The sequence below is a fragment of the Lissotriton vulgaris genome, chromosome 11, assembly GCF_964263255.1.
Source record: "Lissotriton vulgaris chromosome 11, aLisVul1.2, whole genome shotgun sequence".
Classification (NCBI taxonomy): domain Eukaryota; kingdom Metazoa; phylum Chordata; class Amphibia; order Caudata; family Salamandridae; genus Lissotriton; species Lissotriton vulgaris.
The window spans coordinates 377,026,427-377,052,405 of record NC_141699.1 but is presented as its reverse complement, the minus strand read 5'-3'; the positions used below and the strand labels follow the sequence as shown (position 1 = coordinate 377,052,405).

At 46.7% G+C, this 25,979-nt stretch overlaps 1 protein-coding gene across 1 annotated transcript in view; it reads right to left on the bottom strand.

The window, feature by feature from the left end:
* LOC147679807 (uncharacterized) overlaps positions 1-25,979 on the bottom strand; it is a 582,063-nt gene that overhangs the window by 169,242 nt on the left and 386,842 nt on the right. The window contains exons 16-17 of the mRNA XM_086943363.1: positions 24,383-24,441; positions 18,386-18,464 (exon numbers count right to left, since the gene is read on the bottom strand). Of these exons, the coding sequence (XP_086799489.1) occupies positions 18,386-18,464; positions 24,383-24,441 (138 nt within the window). The remainder of the gene's footprint in view (positions 1-18,385; positions 18,465-24,382; positions 24,442-25,979) is intronic.

Genomic DNA, 25,979 nt, shown 5'->3' with positions numbered 1-25,979 from the left:
TTTCATCCTCTTTTTTTTTGTTTCCTTCCGTTTAGTCACTTCCTAGACATTATGACTTTATGCCGTGAAACGCTGCCCCTGCTTCTCATTCAGTATTCACATGTAGATTGCAAAGTGCAGACGCTTCAACACTAGTGTGTGTCAACGGGATCATGTTCGATGGGGTCTGCGTCGACGTGTCCCGTTCCCTCGCCCGGGACCCTTTTTTGGGCTCCTGGGCGGGGGGCAGCTGTTTGTTTCCATTTGCAACTCCAAGCATTCTTTGATTACAGCTTTTTATTATTCACCTTTATCTTCTCCCGCCAAGGGCATCAAGCATTGCTGTACTCTTCCATTTTGTCAAAGTCAAAGTAGGAGTAGATCATAGTCTTCGATGAACAAGACACAATGGCTGGCCGTCGACGTGTGTACCGTTCAGCCCCCTGTGCCCCTGTTCCAACTTGTGGGCGTGGTTTCCTGCATTTTTTAACCGCTGGTTTCTTGCTGTTCGGCACTGTCTTCTGGTGCGCCATGAAGGCCTCCAGCTCTTTGTTGTTCAGAATGGGTGAGCAATGTTGTTTTCAATGTTGATTAAGCTGAGGGAAGCACAAAACGAAGGGCAGAAAATAAAAACCATCGGCCGTTCCAATTAAACCAAACCACTTGAATTGTAATATCATACATATCATTTTTCTTACCTTGTGTTAATGTTACCTATTAGAAGTCGGGATGCTTTGTCATTTCAATTTTCGATGAATGTTCTACATCTGCATTCCATTTTTACCTGTGCAAAAGAGCTGCATCTTCACCCCGTGCCTGAGCCTTGTCAGCGGTGACACCTTTATTGGCTGCTGTTTTCTTGGTCTTGTCGACTGTCTTTTGGTCTACCTTGTAGACCACCAGCTGTTTATTGTTCTCTTTGAGATATGCGTGTGTCCAGTTCCCTCGTCCAGGACCCTTTGTTAACATTTGCTTTGTCATGGTGTTCACTCCGCTGCCTCTTTCATTATTTCATCGGTGCATCTACTCCCCTCAATCCATTCATGGCATTTGTTCACCCGTCAAAGGTATTTGTCACCTAGAAGTAAAAGACGGCTTGTATTTTGATAGCGCTTACACCTGTAGATAGACCCGTTGATGTCAATGTACGTTTCTGTTGCAGTGGTTGTCTGCATATTTTTTCATGGAAATTGTTCGCTTTCAACATTCACTGTGTGGTTAGAAGGTTCCACACTTGTGGGACTATACTTTTATGGCACCATTTTCAAAGTACAGGCCCCCTCTTTCAAAATCTTGTTTGCGCTATATAAAGCCTTAAAGAAAATCAAATATAAATAACTAAGAAATCCACTAATACAGAAGCAATGCTACAGATGTGTGGTGTAGACACATTGCAAAAGTAAATGATTTAAAGTAAACGAGAACTTTAATAATTAATGAACACGAGTATTTGTCAGATGACGAATAGTTTTAAGTATCGATAAAGGAACATGTATATTATAAAAAGGTGGATCATGATAAAAAGAATACATTTTGGGAAAAATTAATAGGTACCCTTCAGTACATTACCTTTCATGCTCGAGTCACAAGGAATAATCGTGTTGAGCAAGCAAATTGATAGAGAGAGGTAACATGTTGTATGAGCCTGCGTAACACATTTGAAACGGCCATGGCTACCTCTGTAGACTCCATTTGGAATGTGAGTATCACTGTAGATGCCATTAGGAAGTAAGGGTGCACTTGATTTTTCTATTAAGCCATGCTTCTTCGCAGTAGTTTACAATGATTTTTTAACATGGCTCTTCTTCCACTTTCAGCATGGGTTTTAGGGCTCCATGGGTACTTCAAAAGAACAATTGACATACAGGACAGATTTATCCTATTTAAATCTATCAGGTTAAAAAAGTTGTCCGGTTCTTAAAAGTATTGAAAATATCGATGAAACTCAAATGAATCTGAATACATCTGAGTAGTTGCTCAATAAAAAGAGTAACATTATTTGCCAGGAAATATAGAGGAGAACATTTGCATACATTGCTTTACGTTAAAGTCGATGAATTTCTTTACAAGCATTAATGATTGTTTATGTCTAGTGAGGAAATTAGAAGTAACTTAAGTGTGCACATACATTTTTTTTAAAAAGTAGACTTCAATGTCTTTGCGATTTAGCAATGTCGTAATATAATGTCATCAGTCAGTACGATGTCAGGGCTGCACTGTCCAGTTAGGGAAAAGATGTGCCACCACGTAGGGTGACTGACTAAAGAATCTGGGGATCACAGATCGATCAGCTGCAGATTAGGCCAGCACCATGTGACTGTGGGCAATAGCTTAATTTATCTTACAGATGGGCCCCTGTGCCCCTTCCGTGTGATTTCGCGCTTTACCAAGGCAAATTATTAACATTTCTATTGTTACTAAGTTTCCATGTTTCAATTACTAACATATACCAAGAAAAATATTAGAGTTCAAAATTCAATTGTTACCATATCAATACATTGCTTCTAATAAAAGAATGTAGACCGTAGAAAAAATATATACGGAGACAGCGACCATGTTAATGTACAGCCGAACATGCAAGACAAATACTTACTGTGTAAGCGATTTTTTTCATATGTAAAGAGTACAGAAGTTCTAAGAATAGTAATTAGTATTTGTGGGCCCACAAATTTTAGTGTGAAGTACAGATTTTTATTTTTAAATGTTATTGTTGGAATTGCAAAATTTTAATCAATTGTGCATTTGGATACATTCTCAACACTTCGTTACTGTAATGTTTGCATTTGCGATGTATGATGTTAAATGTATTTTATATTTATTATGCTAATAAATTAATGTAATTGGTACATGTGGAATTTTTATTTAAATAAATGAAATAAAGAATAATAACAAATAAATAATGTGACTCCGTTGTCAATTCCTTTCGTGCACAATATGCATGGAGATGGACAATTCAATTGTTGTGAAACACACAAACACAAGAGTACACTGTAAATAAATAATATTGCATAAAAGGGGAAAAGAAACTACTTTAATGATTTTGGGATTATTATGGCATGCAGAGCTAGCATATAAAGTTGCTTCACACCCTTCATTGTTTTTAAGGAGAAGGGTTGGTGAGGTCTTTCAAAAACAATTTGCACAATAAATGCACGAAAAATGCAAGAAAAACTAGGAAAAAGTGTGCATGAACAATGCCCATTGGACCCATTATCAGGGTGGGTACACACAAGGTGGTGTCTAATGATGAATATGAAGTGTTGGATCCAACATGCACTGAGAGGGCAACGACAGAAGAATTATGCAGGTTTGCACTGTGAGGAGATAACACTGACGAATAACAGGTTAAGTCAACAGATTTGATGGAGTAGTTTCTTAGCAGTCAATAAAGTTCTGTACTAATGGTATCACTGTTACTAAGAGTATGTCCGTTAAACTCATGCACCCACCCTCCCCCCACCAGGATGAAAAAGAACTGCAATGAAGATTACAAGTGTAATATAACAGAGATAAGCGTAGTACAGAACTGTCGATACAGAGGAAAAAATAATAAATAAGGCTTTGAAAAAGAGGTAGAAATAAAATGGTGGAAGGTCCGTGGGTGGTGAAGGCTCAGCCTATTAATCAGTGTCCTACGTTGTAATACACAGTAAACCCCGCCACTCTTCTCCATTGGCTGGCCTCCTAAACGGCAGCAAGCCATTGGTGAAGAGGTCTCAGTGTATGTATCACAAACAATTCACACCTCAGTATCCTTGTAATGCTTACGCCTCGGCATACATGGTTGGTCGCAAGATAATGGTGATACAGCTCATTACGCACACAACACCCACCACATACTAGTTAATCATTCAAAGGGCGCAGCTATCTCCCCCATATTAGCGTTGTTCGCAACATGTCCATGCAGCTGGGGGGTGCTGATACTCACAGGCTACGCCCTCTTATTGGCACGAGGGACGGTAGAAGTATCGCCGGTGGGGGCGGTCAGGTTCTGACTGCTTCCCTTGGGAAGGTGGAAGACCTAACCTGGATTCTGTAGGGAGTGCATTCGTCGGGGGCGCAGTCCGATAAGTGTCAGGAAGGTCTGCCTCTGCGGCATCCATCAAAGTGAAGTCATGGCGGGGGGGCACGATGTTACGGGGAGGAGGCAGACTCAAGAACAGTCCACCACAGTCCACCACCCCGCTGCTTCTCTGACCCGGGCGGTTCAGGTTCCGAGTTACTATCCTGCCTCCGAGAACTGGAGCATCATTATCCCTTACATTACCAAGATGGGATATAACATTATTAACATTAAGGCAAAACAGGGTTGGCGCCAAAACGCAACCCTGCCTTAACCAGCTGAGGACTGGGAACCTTTTTGACAATGCTCCACCCCTATCACTCCCGACCTGAGCAAAGTTACCATCCTGGAGCCAGATTATGAACTGTAGAAGGTGTACAGGACCCCATCTTACTTGAAACCTCCCAGAGTTTCTGGCGGGGGACCAAGTCAAATGCTGACCTCAGGTCCATGAACACCATCAATCAATCAATCAATCAATCAAAGACATTTATAGAGCGCACTACTTACCCGTAGGGTCTCAAGGCGCTGGGGGGAGGGGGGTGCTGCTACTGCTCGAACAGCCAGGTCTTCAGCTTCTTCCTGAAGGAGAGGTGGTCTTGTGTCAGGCGTAGGTCGGTCGGGAGGGAGTTCCAGGTCTTGGCGGCCAGGTAGGAGAAGGACCTTCCTCCTGTAGTCGATCTTCGGATGTGGGGGACGGTGGCGAGAGCGTGGTTGGCTGATCGGAGGTGGCGTTGGGGAGCGTAGAAGTTGATTCGGTTGTTGAGGTAGCTCGGGCCTTGGTCGTGTAGGGCTTTGTGTGCGTGGGTGGGGAGGCGGAAGGTGATTCTTTTGTTGACGGGGAGCCAGTGCAGGTCTGTCAGATGTCCGGAGATGTGGCTGGTTCGTGGGATGTCGAGGATGAGTCTGGCTGAGGCGTTCTGGATCCGCTGGAGTCTCTTCTGGAGCTTGGCGGTGGTGCCGGCGTAGAGGGCGTTGCCGTAGTCCAGTCGACTGGTGACGAGGGCCTGGGTGACGGTCTTCCTGGTCTCGGTGGGGATCCACCAGAAGATCTTTCGTAGCATGCGTAGGATGTTGAAGCACGCCGAGGAGACGTTGTTGACTTGCCTGGTCATGGAGAGGGAGGAGTCCAGGATGAAGCCCAGGTTGCATGCGTGGTCTGTCGGTTTGGGTGCGGTGCCCAGGGCGGGAGGCCACCAGGAGTCGTCCCAGGTGGAGGGTGAAGAGCCCAGGATGAGGACCTCCGTCTTGTCTGAGTTCAGTTTCAGGCGGCTGGTCGTCATCCACTCGGCTACCTCTTTCATCCCTTCGTGCAGGTTGGCTCTGGCGGCGGCGGGGTCGTTGGTCAGGGAGAGGATCAGCTGAGTGTCGTCGGCGTAGGAGATTATGCTGAGGTTGTGTTGCCGTGCGATGGACGCGAGAGGGATCATGTAGACGTTGAAGAGGGTGGGGCTCAGTGAGGATCCTTGAGGGACGCTGCAGATGACTTCGGTGGCCATCGACTTGTATGGTGGTAGGCGGACTCTCTGTGTTCTTCCGTCGAGGAAGGAGATGATCCATTCCAGAGCCTTCTCCTGGATTCCGACGTTGCTGAGGCGCTGTACTAGGGTGCGGTGGCAGACAGTGTCGAATGCCGCGGAGAGGTCTAGGAGGACAGCCTCCCCACCTCGATCCTCACAGTTTGCCAATACAGGAGTATGAGGCAGAAGATCTGGTCCATGGTGGACGTGTTTTTCCTGAAGCCAGCCTGGGGTGGACTTAGAAGGTCATTGTTCTACATCCAGTCCAAGAGATGGTCCAGTATAAGGCGGGAAAAAAGTTTTTGAGGCACATCTATAAGGCTGCTCGGCCTGTAGTTGGCTGGGAGAAGAGGACAGCCGTTATTGAAGATGGGTACTATCTCCGCCCCCAGCCAATTCAAGGGATCTCCATGCCACTCGCAATAGAATTGAAAGAAATAAGGAGATACGGGGCCCAGATCTCAGGATGGGACCTAAAGAGGTCACCAGGCAATCTATCAAGCCCCGGTGCTTTACCCAGTGCCAGTCTCTATATTGCACTGACCAAATCCCCAAGGCTAAATTCCAATCCATCGCCAGATTGGGATAGTGCGGCAGCAGCCACATCATTGGAGCATTCGAAGATATCTTCGTAGAGCTTACCAAAGTGGTATTCCCACACAGAGGCTGCAATGTTGGGCTCCACTGCAGTTTTTAGTTCACCGGTAAAAATGTTAACCAAACACCAGAATCTCATACAATCCCTCGTCTCGAGGGCGAGAGAGAGATCCTGCCATCTGTACCAGCTCCACTATGACCTTGCCCGCACCATTATGTCCTTATATTCCCGACTAAGCTCAGCGACCTAGCCCCTGACTGTTCCAGCTTTTATTGCTGTTATTAACTCAGACTTGGCCTTTTTACAGTCTGAGTAATACCAGGTAGAGGTTACAGTCTTTTGCTTGCGCTGCACTACTTCAGGGAAAAGAACATCACCCAGAACGCCCACTAACTCTTCGTGGATTAAATGTAATTTATTATTGAAGTTTTGAAGTCTGGGTTGCTTAATTAAATTATCCAAATCCTCTAACTTGGGGAGTGCTAGCTCATACAATTTCCTAATGCTTTCTTGCGAATTTACCACTTTCTCCCATTTTAACCTACGCCGGACGGAGGTGAGAACCAGGTTACTTAGGTCCACCATGGTCTCAGCGGGCTGCAGTCAAACTGCAGCTACAGGATACACCATGTCTAATTAAAAAGTGCATTGTACTCACTGTCCGTTCGTGCAACTACTTTAAAATCTTTAACCTTGGACCGAAGGCTAATATCTACGGAAATGTGGTACAGCCGCTATTCCTGATCCTTCCTGTTAAAAGTACATTGTGAATGGGTGTGTGAGATTGTTCGCCCATTGCAAGCCCATAGAGCAAAACTAAGTGTCAAAGACATAATTTGACATGCAAGAGGAGACCAAGATTTGGGGTGTGGAGATTGACACCAGAACACCCCAAAAGTCATCTTCTGCTGTGAGTGCGCCTTCCATCAACCCTTCCATTGTTTCGAAGTGACTATTGAAGTCTCCACCCATCATAATCTTACAGTCTTTGGGTAGTTGGCCCAGAAAGGACAAGAAATCATCAAGTGTAGGTGACTCCATGGTGGGACCAACTGGACGAGAGTACACATTTATGATTGCTAACTTAGGGGCATTTGGCCATTCGAGCGAGACACCCTGTATGTCCGGGGAGGACGTAACTACATTCTCCACAGTACATCCAATGTGGCTGGTTCCTGATTATGTGAGGCAGAAGATATTGAAATCGGATCAGGCTGATCTGTGGGTATCAGAGCGTGGGCATGAGTACTACCAGGAGTGATAACCGGGCAGGAGCAGTGAACGGGTCAGGAGCAGTGGTGAACAGGGCAGGAGCAGTGAACGGGGCGGGAGCAGTGAACGGGGCGGGAGCAGTGAACAGGGCGGGAGCAGTGAACGGGGCGGGAGCAGTGAACGGGGCGGGAGCAGTGAACGGGCTGGGAGCAGTGAACGGCAGGAGAAGTGACGGGCAGGAGAAGTGACGGGCAGGCGATGTGACGGGCAAGGAGAAGGGACGGGCCAGGAGAAAGGACGGGCCAGGAGAAGGGATGGGCCAGGCGTGTTGATCAAGCAGGAGTTCTTTTTGCATTTGTCACCCAGAGTGGGACAGGTATGCTCAGACATGAGTCCTGTGCTCTCCATGCTAATGGAATGAAGCTATACTGGCTAATGAGGGCTGAAAGGCCGAAACCGGTCTAGGATGCTTGTTTCTAGTCCAGGGAGGACCTGGCCTGGCAGTTCAGGCTGCACTGTTCCCATTGGGTGCAGGATCAATACTGATTTGCATAAGAATGGCTCCAAACTGGAATGGCATGGTCACTTTTCTCTTCTAACACACTGTTTGCTACCTCTCACATTTTGTTTGGTTGAGATACTTGCACAAGTGCCACCATTGCCTACATAACGTTTGTTCTTGTGCTGGAGTGTCTGCCATTTATTGCAGTGTTATACCTCTACTTGTGCTTTCTATGCTTTTGTAACCTGCACACATATCACTTTTTTCTCCTGTAATGTACCGATTGCTACCTCATGTATTTGGGTTGCTCACTATTGTCACTTTTGATCATGTGACTTAACATTTACTTTTTTAATTTGTTAATTTGCAATTGTTTCCTCTCGTATCATTACTGGTCCGAAAGTGAAGCGCTCTGACACCTTCGCACTATATAAATTCGGATAAATAAATAAATTTATAATTGATTTATAAATGATAAATAAATAGCACTATATAAAATCGCATGAAAAAACAATAAATACATAAATGAAAAGAAAAAAAAACGGAAGTTGCAAGTGTGACGAAAACCGGGATTGAACCCGGGTCCTCCAGCTCTGCAGTCCAACGCTCGCCCAACTGAGCTATTGAAGCTTGCTTGAATGAAGACGACGCGCGCCTGCCATTTGGTCTGCCTCTGCCATGAAGCCTCGTGCACCGAGCCATCCACAGACTGTAGCGGGAGAAGGCGCACCACCATTAGCCGCTTCCCCGGAGCACTCCACCATGCAAGCGGGCAATCGGGGGAAGGCAAACCTGTCCGGAGGGGCAGCACTGATAATTAATTTAAGCTTCAGCGGAATACACCGCTCGCAGCGGGGTCGCTCCGCCCGAAATAACCGGAAAAAAATACCAATAACCGGAAAAAAATACCATGCCGCAGGACATCGGGGAAAGTCAAACCGCACTGTTAAAGTAGGCAAAGCTCCGCGGAGTGGACCGCTCTCAGCGGCGGCCAGTCCGCCCTAAATAACCATAACAATCAATAGCGCACGCGAGCGCTGTCTCGAGAAATGTCTTCAAGTACACTAAAGCACCAGAACGGCTCCGCCCCCGTGACGTAGGGGGTACAAACCACCATGGGGGAGCGACGCATAATAGCTTGGTTCTGAGAATCATTGTACCCTGTGACGTAGGGGGGGCAGCCACTCACGGGGATACAATGATTCTCAGAAGCTTCTCGTCCGTCCTCTTCGAGCCAGCAGGAAGCAGACTTCCTAAACCAATCCCGAAGCTGCAGTCACAATGACAGAAGTGTTTTGATTGGTCTCAACGCGGTGGTTCTGTGCTCAGACAAACAGTGGGAATCTGTGCATGTTCTCTACCAGCCTGGTAGAGAATATGCTAAGTGCACATGACTGTTTGGCAGGCCCAAGACGGCAAGCCAAACCAAACCGTCATGCTCACTTAGAAAGGGCTCACCACTCCTCCCCCTACTCTGTGGGCAGCCCCGCACCGCACCTTCAGAGCCTTGTGAAAAATAAAATCATAATAACGTAGAGTTATTATCATTTTATTTTTCCTGTGGGGTGATGCTCCACCTTAGCCGAGAAGCCACCGCTGTTGGTGTGCTGCATTTTGTATGTCATATTAACAATACAGGACAAGTACCGCAATGCAACGAAAAGTCAGGAAAGAATGAGTTTTATAAAGGTTTTGTGAGACACGTGTCCTTTATTATGAAAAATGGAAGCAGGAAAGTACGGGACAAGGAGGAAAAGTGAGAGCGAGACTGGAAGTGTTAGGAAGGAAGAAGGAAACGAAAATGAAAGGAAGAAAGCAAGGTTGACAGTGAACAGTAAGACAGCGGATAAAGTGTGAGAGAGAATGGAGTAAAGAGAAATGGAGAAAGGGGGGTGAACAACACAGGGAGCGAGAGCAAGAGAATGAAAACGAGAGCAACCTCAATCCATACATTATCCTACCTCCAATGCAAGTCCCCCATTACCAGACTATTTACATGATACCAGCACTACATCATCTCCACTACATCCCCTGGCCAATGTATCAGCTCAACTATGCTATGAAAACAACTAGATTGTAGGTCACTAGAACTCTGACAAATAAATGACCTAACCTAACGTAGTTCATTTTGGGGTCATGATTATTAATACAAATTAAATACATTAGAGGAGGAGCTCCGCGGGCAACCAAGATGGCCGCGTAAGCTCGGAGCTCCGTGGACCGTCCGACCCACCGCAAACATCCTGCTCGAAATCCTGATCCACGTTGGTGGAGCCTTATTGCTGGTGGTCTGCTGAGGCGGGGACTGCCTTCAGCTTCCAAATCGGTGGTTCCAGTGCAGAGATACGTCGAGCTGAACTCCGCGCCGGGACGGTGCCATTGTCCCTCCGGACTTCGCCACTTCGCACGATTGGAATGCGTAGCGGCCGCCTGCTGTCCCCCCTGGCGGAGTGATAGTGTCTCCAGCTTGTGCCTTCTACGCCCTGGTTTTGCCTCCTCGGCCCTGCCTGCCCGTCGGCTGCGGATCCGGGCTCGAGTGGCACCTTGCCTTTGTTCCCTCGAACCCATCATGGCGGGCAGAGGCGACTCGGACAGGGCATCGAACAAGGGTGGTCGAGGCAAGTCGCAAACGCAACTGAATCGCATTGAGCGCTATGTTCACCTAAAGTCACCACCTACATCGGGGGCCGTGTCTAAGGGCCCCCCTTCGACGAGCTCGCCGGATGGGTCGGACCCTACCCTCGGCGACATCATGGGTGCCATCACGAGTTTCCGGGCCGATATGCAACAACAGCATGAAACTCTAAATCACAAGGTCGACTCAATGGCTGTTGACATTACTCTTATAAGGGCCGACTTGGGCAAGACCAACGAGCGCGTGAAGGCGCTGGATATTAAGACCTCCAGTGAAGAGGCGCCTCAGGGAAATGAGTTACAAATACTCGATGATGTTCCCCGCTAAACTTCGTGTTGAACATAAGGGACGTGCCCTTTTCTTTGACTTCCCTGAAAACGTCAGTGAATGGTTGGACACAGTCTCTCCTCGACGGGACGAACAGGAAGATAGAGATGGAGGTGCTTCTGGTGGAGCGGAATAGTGAGACTGAGCGGTGGCTTGTGGCACCCCCGCCTCGAATAACTGCCGAAGCTGGTATTCGTAACTCAACCTGACTCTCCTGTTGTTTACATGGTGGGTGGCGGGACGTGTTCATGGAGATTCCTTACTCCTCGGGGTCTTTTCGTAGATTAGTTAATGGGGCGACAGGCACACTGCTGGTTGGGTGGGCTTTTTAGTCTGATGCAGGGGTGCAGGGTGGGGGGTATGTTGGGGCGAGTTATCTTGTTTGTTGGTTTTTTCCTTCTTCTTTCTATCTGGCAATGGGTCACTTATGCTCCTGAACTGTATTTGAGGTCGGTGTCTTCTGGGGCTGGGTGGGGCGGGCTCCGGGGTGATGGGGGGTAGGAAGTTAAGAATTCTCAGTTGGAATGTTAACGGGTTGGGTGACCGAGTTAAAAGAGGGGTGGTAATACAATTGATCAAACGTCACATGCCTGATATTGTCCTCCTTCAAGAGACACATTTAGTGGGAAACTCGTGTAAAGCTTTGAATCGTAAAGGCTACAAAATGGTGGCTCATTCAGGGTTCTATTCCGGATCCCGGGGGGCGGGTATCCTTATGCGCGCGTCCCTTCCCCTAGAGATAGATGTCACCGTGATTGATGATAGGGGGCGTTACGCTGCCGTGGCGGGTAAATGGGAAGGGCGTTCCCTCTCGTTGTTCTCTGTATATGTCCCCCCGGGGCTGCAATCCAGTACCTTTCAAGACCTTGGTGGTGCCATTTTGTCTATGCCGGTTGGCCTGTTAATAGTGGGAGGTGACTTTAACTCGGTTTGCTCTGGTTCGCTTGACCGCCAACCGTCTCTGGACCTCCGTAGCTCGCAGATGTGGCTGCCCTCCTTTCTTGAGTCCATGGGCCTAGTGGATGGTTGGCGTCTTCTCCATCCGACGCTCCGTCACTTTTCCTTTCTCTCGGGTGCACATGGGAGTCTCTCCCGCATTGACTATGTTCTTACACTGGCATCGCACGCATCGGCCGTGTCCGAGGCCCGTTTTTTGGCGCGGGGAATCTCTGATCACTCCCCCTTGTGGGTCTCCTTTGATTTTGGCGTGGCCTTGTCGGAGCGACCGGCGGCGATTAACCCGTGGTACTTTCGCAATATCAAGACTCGCTCCCTCCTGGCCAAAGCCATTGACCTTTACTTCGCCGAAAACGTGGGCTCGGTCGGTTCGGCCGTTACTTTGTGGGAGGCCTTTAAGACGGTGCTCAGGGGTGAGGCCCAAGCGCTCATTGCAGAGGCCCGACGGATTAGGGAGGCCGACCTGCTGAGTATTGAGGAGGAGGTCTTGAGCCTCGAGTCCCAGCTGGGACCCGAGCTAGACCCCTCGGTTTTGCATACCCTCTCATTGAAGCAGGCGGAGTACCATGACCTTGCCACGAATGCCGCACTCACTCTGGCTAAAGAACAGCAGGGCCGTATCTATGACGTAGGCGACAAAGCTGGGAAGTTGCTGGCTTGGCTGGACAGGAGGGAGATGGCTAGCCGAGTTGTGCCTGAACTCTTGGGGGACGACGGTGTAGTCCTCACAGACCCGAGCGCCATTGTCGAATCCTTTGCCGGCTACTTTCGGGGGTCTATGAGTCTAATTCGGAACTCTCTGAGGCGGACTCGTCGGCTTTCCTCTCGGGTATAGAACTTCCCCGCCTTTCTGAGGAAGAAAGCGCGGATTTAGATAGAGAAATCACCGCTGACGAGATTGCCTTGGCGATCCGTTCATTGCGCACCGGTAAGGCCTCGGGACCAAACGGCATCCCGGTCGAACTATATAAAATTCGGCCGGATCTGCGGAAAATGTTCTTGGAGTCCTTCGAGAGGGGCCTTCTCCCCCTGGATCAAAGGTTGGCCACCATCGTGGTCATCCACAAGGAGGGTAAACCACGGGACGTCTGCCGGTCGTACCGTCCTATCTCTCTCCTGAATGTGGAACCCAAGGTCCTCGCCAAACTGCTCGCCAACCGACTGATTGGTGTTATTGGCGATCTCGTGCATCCCGACCAGTCGGGCTTCATCCCCCACCGTAATACCGCCCTCAATCTGCGCCGCCTTCACGGCATGATGGCTAGAGCCCACACCCTCGAAGAACCAGCGATCCTCGCGTCCCTTGACGCCACGATGGCCTTTGACTCTCTCGAATGGCCATACCTCTGGGCAGTGCTGTCCAAACTCGGTTTTGGACCGGTCTTTGTGAGCTGGGTGAAGCTGCTATACGCCGAGCCGCTGGCTAATGTCACGGTCAACGGCCGCCTGTCGACGTCATTCCCCTTACATCGGGGTACCAGACAGGGCCGTCCCCTGTCGCCCCTATTGTTCGCCTTGGCCCTTGAACCGCTCGCGGCCCTACTGCGCACGCATCCTGATTTACACGGTATCACCTGGGCCCCTGGTTTTGAAGACAGGGTTTCCTTGTACGCGGATGACATCTTGCTTTACTTGACTTCCCCTTGTAAGTCCCTCATTGTGGCCTGTGACGTACTCAGACTCTTCGGACGCTACTCTGGCCTGATTATAAACTGGGCCAAGTCGTCCTTGTACGTCCTTAAAGGAGATACTCCACGACTCCCCAGGGGCTGCAATATTCAGATTGCCCGTCATGGCTTCAGGTACCTAGGTATTTACATCTCCGGCAGTCCCAAGATGCGGTACGACCACAACTTGCTCCCTCCTCTCCAGCGCCTACAGCGTGATGTGGACAGCTGGCGTAAGCTCCCGCTCTCCCTCCTTGGCCGTGCGGCATTGTTTAAGATGATGTCCCTGCCCAGGTTCTTGTACGCCTTGCAGAACGCCCAAGATCCGGTTCCGGCGCGCTATTTCCGAGACCTTGAAGGTCTCCTGCGGACCCTTCTCTGGGACGGACGACCTCGTGTTGCCATCCATAAGCTCACGCTTCCATGGTATGACGGCGGCATCGCTCTTCCGGATGTGCGCCGCTACTATTGGTCCTCTCAACTTGCTGCCCTCAACCACGGGTTCTACGGTCCTGTGGATAGTCCCGGCTACGCCATGGATAGATGGCTTCTGGGTGACGGCAACTACTATCGGGCCCTGTACTCGAGGTCTTTCGATAGGCGGCTGTCAGGTCCTACACGGACGGCGGTCCACATTTGGCGAGCGGTAACCAAGGCGCAGGGTTGGCAGGGTAGACTGACCAGATTCACCCCCCTGTTTGATTCGGACATCCTGGGTAGACTGTGGCACACCAAGGGTTTTGACAAATGGGACCTCATCGGTATCAGCAGAGTTGAGGACATGCTTTCCAGGGGCACTATTAAGACCTTCCCCCAGCTGCAAACCGAATATCAGCTGGGTGCCGCGGAGTTTTTCCGCTACGCCCAGCTGAGACATGCGCTGCTCTCGGCCACACCGCCGGACGGCGACATTCCTGAGAGCTCCCCTCTGGAGGATAGGATATTGGATGGGCACATGCCTGACAGCGCGATCTCCCTGTCATATAAGAAATTGATAAACATGCGCACAGATCTTCTTGGCTTGCGGGACCAGTGGGTGGCGGATGGTCTGGAGCTTGATGACGAGGATTGGCAGAGCGCAGTTTCCTCCCTTAAGGAGGTTGCAATCTCCTCTCGTCTCCGCCTAGTGCAGTTCAAGATCTTGCACCGGGTGTATGTGACGGGTTCCCGATTGGTGCGCATGGGGTACTCGCCTGACGGACTCTGCCGCAGAGGCTGCGGAGCCCTCGCCACTTTCCTCCACATCCTTTGGGAATGCCCCGTAATAGCCTCCTACTGGAGGAGGGTGCACCGTATTATGGATGAAGTTACTGGTGTGGTCGCTCACGCGGAAGCTCGTAGGTGCCTCCTCAATGTATGGGAACCTTCCGACCACAACGCAGCGCAGACTAGGTGGGTGACCCTGGGGAACATGGTGGCCAAACGGGATATTGCTCAGAAGTGGGGTGCGTCCACGGCCCCCCTGGTGGTACAATGGAAAGCCAACATGGACTGGTGTATGTTCCGGGAGAAGACGGTCTATGTGGTAAGAGGGAGACCTCGCACCTGGAATAAAGTATGGGGGGCCTGGAACGCATATAGGGGAGACGTGTGCTTGCCACCTGAACCCGTCTCTCTGGACGAACATGTGTCACCCTGACCTGTAACGCCAACTGAGCCTTGATGTACTGCATTCTCCTGTTGTCCCCCCCCCCCTCCTTCCCATTCTGACATCCTCTCCTTGATGCTCGTTTCCCTGCCTTTCCTCCCCTACCGGTCCCTGACGCCCTGACTCATACTGGACTCTATTGCCATCTCTTCGCGCCCTCGGGCGCTCCTTTGTTAAGTTCTTCATTTAAATATAAAATTAACCTTCAATGATTATGTTTTGATCTTTTTGCACTAATGTTTTCCTATTACCTATGCTGCCTTGCCTCCGGGATGTCAGGCTGAATAGCTGTGTGCTCTGTTCTTAATAAAGGTTTTCAAAAATTTAAAAAAAAAATAATAATTAAATACATTAATTCACATCTGATTTTGAAATTTAAAGTCAATTCAATTCAATTTGATTAACTGCATGTAAAATTGATGTGAGGGCAGGGAAGGGTTGTTTCTGCTACCTTACATGTTTATTATATACACATATATTACATTAAAAAAGAAAATAAATGTAAAACGTATTTTTCTGCTGAAGTTTCTTTAATACATAAACTTAAATTGCAAATTCAATACATTTATAATTTATAGAAAGATTAGCTTTTTAATATAAATTAGTAAAAAAAAAAGTTATAGGAATACAAAGGTAGGGATATGATGTTATATTTAAATGTTAGCAATTTAACAGAATACCTTAAAGATATAATAGAGGTTGTTACATTTAAATAATTGATCATTAATATGATGTTTTGTAAAGCAAGGGGTCAAGTAGTTAAATTAAAATTTTACAATAATCTGAAAGATTAGGGTTAGGTCATCAAAAAATAAAATATAAATTCAGAGGTTAGGATATTAAATTAACTTTATTATACATTAATTAAGTACATTTAGAAATTATATTTGGCGCAATAGTTCAAGATAATAATTGTGTAAAAGAGAAGAGTTACAATTACAATTTAAAATAATAATACATATTAAGAATAAAAAAAAATGTTGATGTGAAAGTAGGTTACAGGTAGTTGTAAAGTAGCGAGTGTGAGGTTGTGGTAAAAAACATTTAAAGCGTACCTTGACACGCTAGTAGTAGGAGAAGTACTGGTGGTGATGTAAAGTTAAGACGATGTATTTGCTATGATGTAGTAACGTACAAGACTTTATATCTCCAGCTTTCTGGTAGAAGTCCCCACTATCAAAATCCATTTCCCACTCCAATACCTGTTGCCTAATAAAAGCTTTTAAATTCCTCCTTCTTCATTAATAGTTCCTCATTGCCAACCTCCATGCTCCCCACCTCATCTAGTGCCATTCCCTCTGTACGAAGGTTCAATGTATTCTGCTTTTCCGGCTACCAGGATCCACCAACCACCACATTCTGCAATAAACATCCCCCTATTTCAAGCCTACATCCATCCCCACCTCATGTGCATTGCCTCTTCACCGAGTACAGGGCTCTTCAGCATCTTAACTCTCTTCTTTCTAAAGTATCAGTCCTTATTACCAGTTTCCAAGCACTCAATCCTCCCTCAGCATCAGCCCAAAAAACACCATCCTTCCACTGTACCAGCTCCTATTACAAGCCTCCATGGATCACATCCTACCCAATATCAGTCGGCACTACCAGCCTGCAGCAGAGTCTCCTATTTGTAAACCTACCCCCCTACCAGCTGTGGTGCATCACCCACTTGTCCAATACTGACTCATACTACCAGCCTCCATGGAGCACCTTCTCCCCAAGTACCAGATCTTACCACGAGCCTTCTTGCATCACCTCCTCCTTTTACTAACCCTGGGTGGCCAACTACGCTACGCTCGCAAAGTTTGCGAAGTTTGTGCTACCTCGCGCTACGGGAATTGCACATAGCACAGTGCAAAATCACGGAGCGTAGCGTAGTTGGCATTTTTTGCTCGCTCGTGGTCCTAAAAGTCAAGTTGGCGAAAGCGAGCGAGCAAAATGACATCCTGGTGAGACTTTTTCCTCGTTCACGATCAGGAACATCAAGTTAGTGATTGCGAACGAGGAAAATAAACCTCCCGGCGAGATTCTCAACGCGGGGAGGTCAGGTTCTCATTGCGAGTGGTCGTGTATGCTCGCGGCCACTCGCGATGAGAAACTACCAGTCCGCGTTGAGAAAGCTGCCGCTCGATTAAAAATCTACTCGAGCGGTAGAAAACGACAGCTCGCAGTGTGAGAGATGCCATTTTCAATGATTGCACAGTGCGGACAAGCATTCGGCACTGTGCAATCATCGCGAACAGCGCACTACGCAGTTCGCGTAGCGCTACACGTATCTCGTGTAGTGCGAAGTGCACATCACATAGCTACGCGTAGTGCAACTACGCAAACTACGCCCAGGGTTACCCTTTACCAGCCTGCCCATTACCAACACTGAATTACCACATCTATGAATTTTACCTAATACACCAACCCTCTGCCCACCTTCTCACTTCTGTCAAATGATACCCTCACATCATGTAATACCGCTTCCTATGACATTGCATGAATCAAATGATGATTACGCACTTGTATAGCGCACGACTACCCTTAGGCATCTCGGCGCTTGTAAGAATACCGCAGAGGAACACTTCCTGGCCTTTCCCTGTGAGGAGTCCACTCCTGGGCACCCCTAAGGTGAAGTCAGGCATCCTCAGCGTTGTTGGGGGCGTTGTAGAGATTAAGCAAGCTAATGCCCAGAGGTGCAGAGTGGGACTCATGATTAGAATAGGCACCGAGGCGAGAATGATCAGGTCCGAGGAAATTGAGCCCGAGACCCGCCGATGCGGGAATTGAACCCTGGTCCCGGCCAGACTACTGCATCAGGGTCTGCCGCTCTAACCATTGAGCCACACTTCTCTACCATACCATGTCATAGCTTAAGTATGAACTCCTCTTCACCCTCCTCCCCCAGAAACGTGGGCACTAGCACCTCTGAAAGAGGGGTAGAGTTTAATACTACCTTCGAAAGTATCCAGTAATATCATTTCTGTATATCCACACTTGGGTACTGCAGTCCACACAAACATCTCATCTCACAGAGCACTCAGAACTTCAGCCAATCCAGGTTTCTTCTTTACATTCTGACACTTGTAGTGATGTTTATCGCATTATAAAATTATAACTTCAAGTACCACAATACACAACAAATCTGAGCTGGATGAGCTAGACATGCATGGACCTGGGCAACTAGAGAGCTCTGATCTCAACAGATGGTGCTGATCCTGGATCAGCTTAATATGCAGGATAGCCCTCCTCCCTGGATCCCGGAACCCCATAAACACAGAGAGATAGTTACGCCGTGAACTGCTGCTGTGTCCTGCAATGGGATTTGACCCATTCGCCTTGTGGCAGGTGGAGCTCTGCATCCCCGGGAGCTGGAGGAAGAAAAGAAAGAATCACCACATTAACAATATCACCAAGGGAAGGAAGGTAGAGAACAGGATTACCCAGCGCAGGCCCTGGCGGTCCAGATTAATGCCACAATTCAGGATCTCCACATGAGATCAAATCACACACAAAAGATCTAAATGAAACATCTCAACGTAGTCAGAGGTTGTCTCTGAAATGTAGCATTAATCCAGTCCTTCTAGCTCTACTCTAAAGTCATGTTAATATGGCACACATTCCAGAATGTATCTGAGGTGATACCAGAAGGATTTTGCTGCCAGAAAAGGCTGGTTGAAAAGACTGTTGAAAACCATGTTTCTGATACCTGTTTGCTAAACCTCCAAGCCAAGTTTAAGTAATTGCAGAAAAAGTTGTTTGTAGCGTTATTACAGGATCAGCCAATTCCGCAATATTTTACGGCACAGGTCTACATTGATGGTGGTGTGCGACAAATGAAGACAGACTGGGCCAAACAGCATGCGTTTCACCCTCTCTTTTACAATGAGAATGCAAGACCTGAGTGAGCATACGCTATTTATGTCTGCATGTGCCTATAAAGTGATACTCCATAGCAGTGCCCAATTTGTAAAACAATAAGTACCAGGGCCCTCGTCATGAGATCACTGAAACTTGCACCACCCATTGCCTCCACCAGTGGTGCCGGTGACAGTACCTATACAACTATTCACCATCAGACTCCTACAAGCATGACAGGTCAGACTATTTCAGGCCCCCAAAGTTATAAGAATGGCTTGGCCGGCAGATATTAGTCATTTTTAATGTATATTGAACTCATTAAAAAATGCTGTTTTGCTCCGCTACAAATCCCAGAGGCAGTGCCACCTTGTGACAGACGGTCAAAAGGGCTGGTGTTGACAATTAAGTGCCGGTGCCGAGCACCCGAAACCACTGTCTCAAATTGAGCACTGCTCTCTAGATTTACTGTCTAGTAGCCTGGATAAAAGCAGTGTTGTTTATGCTGGAGCGCTAAAGAAAGAGGTATTGAAAATCGAGAGACTACAAAGCCAAACAGACAGACTCAGTTTCAAATAAAAGAAATCATCTGCATCACATGTACCCTAATGAACTGCACTGGCTTCCAGTGGGACAGCGTATACAATGCCAAATCCTGAGCACCAGCTTGGAAATGCTAGGGCCCAAAATAGGTCAACCACTGTTTCTGAACAATATTCCGAATCACAGCCAGGTGGGGCAAAGCTTTAGAGTGCTCTGTGTCCAAAACTAAAGAATTTACCTTACTAGGCAACCAATTTACGACCCCTCTAATGTGGCCTAACAAACAGCCTGATTCATAATTCTCCCGTTTTGCGAGCCCCTAATAGCAATTCATAGCGAATCGCTATTAAGGACTCGCAAATCGGGATTCATGTAGTAATTGCATAAAGAAATGCAATTCCTACATAATCCTTATTTGCGATTAGCAAATTGCTAATCGCAAATAAGGAATAACTCGCCATTCATTCCTATGGGCCAAAAGATAGCGATTGAAAGGGTGCCAGGGGTGTCCAAAGGACACCCTGTAGCACCCCTCAAATGAAATTTTACACAGGTGTTGCGCACACACATGTCCAAAGGACATGTGTGTGTGCAACATGCAACTTAGAAAAATGCTTTTAAAAGCATTTTTCTAAGATTTCGCTATTTACCACGAGGTTTGACCTCGCGGTAAATAGCGGACCGAAATTGTGAATTCGCAATTTTTAAATGGATGAAGAATTGCATTTAAGGAATCTCAAATTGAGATTCCTTAAACGTAATTCATCGTAAAATAGCGAAATCGCTATTACCGATTTTTGCATTTGGGATGATGAATCCCAAATGCAAAAATAGAGCTCGCAAAGGGCCAGATTCTCAGAATCTGGCCCTTTGCGAGCCCATTTCGGCTTGATGAATCAGGCTGTATGATTTTAACTGTACTAATCTGCTGTACACATGGGTTGTCAGAAGGGGTAAACAAAAACAATATATTTCCCTTCTAGAGTAATCTGTGAGATTCCATATAATAAAATGCCTACAGGTTTTAGCATAGTGCAATAACAACCCACTTAAGACAAATTTCTTTAACGTGCTTTTCACAAAATGTCAGACATATTTTAATTGTCACTTTTCTTCATAGACAGATCAGACCTTTGGCATCTGACATTTTCCCCAGAAAACCAATAAGGCCTTTAGCCTTAATCAATGGCTGGTCCCTGTAGCAAACTCAGGTCTATTTATCAAGCATAAGCTTTACTGTGAGACAACCATCAGATAAACAGTCATAAAATTACAAATATGTGGAGATATTATCATAGCTTTGCTTGGTAGTATACAGATGGTCTCAAGGACAACTCTGACTGACTGTAAGTGCTGCCAAACTGCCGGTGTGGACATTGTACATATTTAATCGGAATGCTTAGGTGTCAAGGCCTATTGGGTTCTGATAATTTCTGCTGTAAGTGAGATAATGAAAGTACAAATAGAACATTGGAATGTTGAGGGCTCCATTGAAGACAATGGAGTGCTCTGGCTTCTACTGGCTGGTAGAAGCCCGGAGAGCTATATTCCAATGTTTTTTTTTCATTTCACAGCTGTTGCTGAGCACAACGGCCTTTAAGAGCCCGAGGGAATTTAAACTCCCTCGGGCTCAGAGAGGTCTTTGTTTTTACAAATTAGATTATTCTGCCCTCTAGGGGCAGAATGTTCTACTATCCTTAGAGTCCTCCGTAGCGGGCTCTACCGACCATTAAAGACCTGCTCGCTTGTTAACCCCTTCGCTGCGTTTGTCAGACAACGGCCGTCGCAAGCACTACCTCCATAGTGCTGTGAATGTCTGTTGGTTGACGTGGCCCCGCCCACTCCGCTAAACCACCGCGGCGGAATTGCGGCCGCGGTTAAGCGGTTAAAGGCCCAAGCCGAAGGCGAGGGCCTTTAACAAGGGAGCGGGCCTTTAATGGCAGGTAGAGCCCACCACGTCAAGCTCTAAGGCTATATTAGCACCTGACTCTTCAATTGCCCTGCTGGGATACGTCAAGGATATACCGGCTTTGGTTAGGAAGATTTTTACGCTTTTCTTGGTATTGGCTAAGAGGTGTATTGTGATGACCTGGCGCGGAGGTCCACTGCCCACACTGAGTGAATGGCACAGGGATTTGGCTTACTGTAATGATGCCACAAAGACTTATAGCCTGCTGATGCCACCAAAGTCTAGTCAGCAACATATTTGCGGGCAGTATCAAACATATTTAGCTCTGGAATTCGAAGAGGTGACCAACAGTGTAAGAACAACAAATAATGTCTAGGTGGAACTCAGGCTTTACTGGCTTGGGTCAGATGGTTTTCTGACTAGAACCTCGACTTACTATCACACCATGATAATCAGGAATTGGACTGCGGATGCTGTGCCAAGGGCTGGTCTCTTACGTGCATCTGTACTTTAACATGTGATCGTAGTTTGCCTAATGCTATGGTACATTCTAAATATACAATAATAACAAGGTACCTGCACCTCAGGTATGCTATCACAGGATGGTTTGCTATTTTGTTTATTTTGAAAACGAAATAATAGGCAGATTTTCTTTTTTACAAATATGCACAGAACTATAGTTGGCCAACAATGTACAATCCTTCTCAGGAGGGCCTACCAAGGATGATCACAGTGCAAATCTTCCACTCTGTATTTGTTGCGGTGACATAACCAACACGACAAGCTTGCCTTTTAAATGAATCTGTGAGGTTCCATGTCACAAAATACCTGCCTCCACGGTTTAACACAGTGTAGTAATAATTCACTCTTAAATACGTATTGGCTTTAACACATCCTCTTCCCAATAATTAAGACTGTCCAGCTGCCTACTTCCTAATGCTATAGACCTGAACAGCTAATAAGCTGATCAGGTCTATAGCCTCTATCATTGGTCAGTCACCATAACCAACTCAGATCTTCTGTATTGAGCATAAGCTTTCCAACAGGCAAAAAGTGCAATCTGAACACTTTTGTCCCGGCAGAAGCAGTCAGTGTTGGCCAAAATAAATCCCATACTCAAGAAAATCAACACATGAGTGGATTCAAAGCCCCTCTCTCACAGTAGTGCTTCTTAAACTTAAAGGTTATTGACAATTATGCTATCCACATTCTTAAACAGGTGCTATATAGTAAAAAGTTGTCCTGTGATTCCAAGCAGTCACTTCCTGGACCATGTCTTATCAATGCACGCATTCTAGAGTGGGATGTCCAGTCCGAAGGAGAGTATGGTCCATCTGATGTGATGAAAGGCTTCCTTTTAGAATCTACTGATATCATTTGAAAAGAAATAAAGCAAGGTTTTCTGACTTCATCTATAATAAAAACAACCCTGTGGTGTAAATAGCCATTTAGGCCCATATTACCAAATGTTCCCCTGGGGCACAAAGGGCAGAGTGCCTGCTTTTTGCTCTCCTGGGGCACTTTGATATTACAGAAGGGGTTGTTTGCTTGGCTCCTTCTGTAATACAGATAGTCCCAGCACACATGTAGCTCCTTCAGATCTCAGGGGGTGCTCCCTCATTTGCATAGGGGCATGTCTCCATACAAATGAGGAAACACTTTGCCTCTGAGTCCTTGCTGTATTATTGGTGCATGCGTACAGACAACGAGGGTGTAAGGAGGTGCACCTACTGTGCGCACAGAGTCAGCGCTGCCCCCATTGGTGCCCCATGGAAGGGAGCCAAGGCGGTCCTATGGACCCCACAGATGTCCGGCCGCAGCCCGGAGGAAGCACATTTACTGTAATATGACTGATTGTCCCAGTCTGCACCAGTTAATAGTGCTTCGGGGTACAGAGCAGAGCAGGGCACCCTCTCTGTAATATTGGCCCTGATGAGCATGCCCTTTGATTACGCTACAACATAAACCAGACCTCAACACATGTAGTAGTGTCTCAAGGTGAAAAAGGGGATGAAATTCTCACGTTTTTCAATAGATGACAATTCTAGGTTCTGAAAGATTGCCGCACCTTAGAAACTTCCACTGTTCATTCTTCACCAATCAGTCTCTATTCCAAAGAGTGCACAAACATCCCTATTTCTCTTTTTCTCTCTTTTATAATTTCCATCCACTCTTTCCTATTTGCCTCTTCTTGCCTTCTCTCACTTGCCCCCTCTCCATATCTCTTCGGCTAACTGCCTTTTCTGATGCCTGCTCTCTTTCATCCAGTCTCACTCCTCCTTTTTCACCATAATCGCCTATGTTTCTCTGTGACCTTCAACCTTTATCTTTCACTCTCTCCTCCTAATTTTCCCGTCTTCACCAATGTATCCATTCTGGCTGTATGACCCCACTTTTCTCGGTCACTTCTCATACTCTCTATCAATCTCCCTTCCGTATCAAGATTCCAGGTTTTTTCTAGTTTTGTTTTCTAAAATGTGGAATGTACCAACTGGTCTCCTTTCCTGACCTGTTGAGATGGAGACAGAATTTCGTCATGGCACTCCCTTTGACCACCTCAGGTGAAGGGAATAATAGTATATATAGTGCTTCGTCCACACCTCAGCTATGTCTCAGCGCGGTAAATAACAGTTGTTACTATTACCCTATGTAATGGTACTCATTTGACCAGCCTTGGAAGGCTGAGTTGGATGTGCCATGAGATACAGAGCATTGAATATATCAATTCCGAGTGTTTAACTCACTGTGCCATCCTGCCAGCTTACAATGGAATCTTCAGGTACTCACTCTGGCTGACTTGTTGGGAATGGGGTAGTGCAATCTTCACTGTACTTTTATTAAAACACCCTAGAGGGGTGCAGGTAGTGGAATGTTCCAAGTACTGATCTGGTCTGGTGGGATGGAGGCAGTGGTAAGCACGCGCTTATACACAACTCAACTAGCCTAATGAAATAGAGAGAAGAACTTCTGAGTACTCACCTTCACCGGCATGATGCCATTTTGGTAGTGGGCTTTTCCAGGACTCACTTCAGAACGCCCTGAAACAAGAGAAGCGACGTCAGGCACAGCAGATAGTCCCCCCATCTTCCTCCTCCTGATTGCCATCCTCTCCTTCCATTCTTCCCCATCATCCTGCTACTATCTGGGAAATAATCGTGTTGGTTGGGCTCTCCAGCATAAGGTTATTGAATACCCCAATACTGTCCCTCTATAACAGCTACCATTGTGTTTCTGTTGCTGTGATACAGTGTACACATAGTGTATGTTATCACACAAGTGTAGATATTGGGAATGGTGCTAAGGTTCAGTAGATAACAGCGCAATAAAAAACACAGGGCCCAATGGAATAATTTGCATCAGTTGATAGGGTAGAAAGCCATACAAAATACTGACAGAAATAGTATTATTTGGCAGACGCAAAGCAAAATATTCGCATTTTAAAACAATGGCTATTTCCATCGACAACATATATGTGCCCTTTAGAGTCATGTATTTGCCCCCAAAAGAAATGTCCTGACTTAGACGAGACTTTTAGAGACATTTAAAAAAAACATTTATTTATTTTGCTAAGCTTCGATGGGCAGATATACACTCAAACAATTATCAATTACATCATATGGAAAAAGAAAGTAAAAACCTGCACTTTTACACCCTGATCCACTGCACACCCCACCGTCAGTAAGGACACACAGAGAATGTTTGACACAAACCATCTGTACACCGCAACTGTGTGCACCGAATACTGATGACCAGACATACTACGAAATGGTGGCACGTTTGGGATTGAATGGGATACAATTAAAGTGTTAGTACGTGGTATGGCTATGGCAGGGGTGCACTCGAGGAAGAGCATCGAGGAAGAGCATCCTGAATGACCAAAAAGCTGCGGCAGAGAAGCAGCTCAAGCAGTAACATGTGCAGCAGCTTAGCGCGTCAGCAATTGACCCATGAGCTTAGGACACTAATATTGTATTGTATTGTATTGTAATTGCATTTATATAGCGCTTACTACCCCTGACGAGGCGTCGAAGCGCTTTTTCGGCGGGTAGCACGCTACTCCGGGACCCACAGAGGATTAGTTTTGAATTAGTATAGTGAAACATGCAAGTACATTTTAAGTGGTGGATAGGTTAGTCAGTTATTTGGATTTGGAATGATAGCAGAAGGATAGAGCAGGACAAAGGTTAGTATTTATTTATCGCTCGCTTGTAGACGCATGCTATTCAGGGAGCCTATAAAGGATTAGTGGTGAATTAATATGGTGAAATATGAGGTAATTTCAGTGGTGGATATTAGTCTGTTACTAGGAGTGAGAAGGATAGCGGATGGATAAAAGGGGAAGAAAGATTTGCATTCATAAAGCACTTGTTACCCCTGATGGGTTTTGAAGCGCTTTTTTGGCGAGTAGCACGCCACTCCGGAACCCATAAAGGATTAGTGTTGAAAATTAGTATAGTATAAATATGAAGTAATTTGAGTAGTAGATATGTTATTCAGTTATTTGGGCAGTATATTAGTATAGTTGAATATGGAATATGGAATTTGAGAAGTGAACATGTTAGTCTGTTAATTTTGA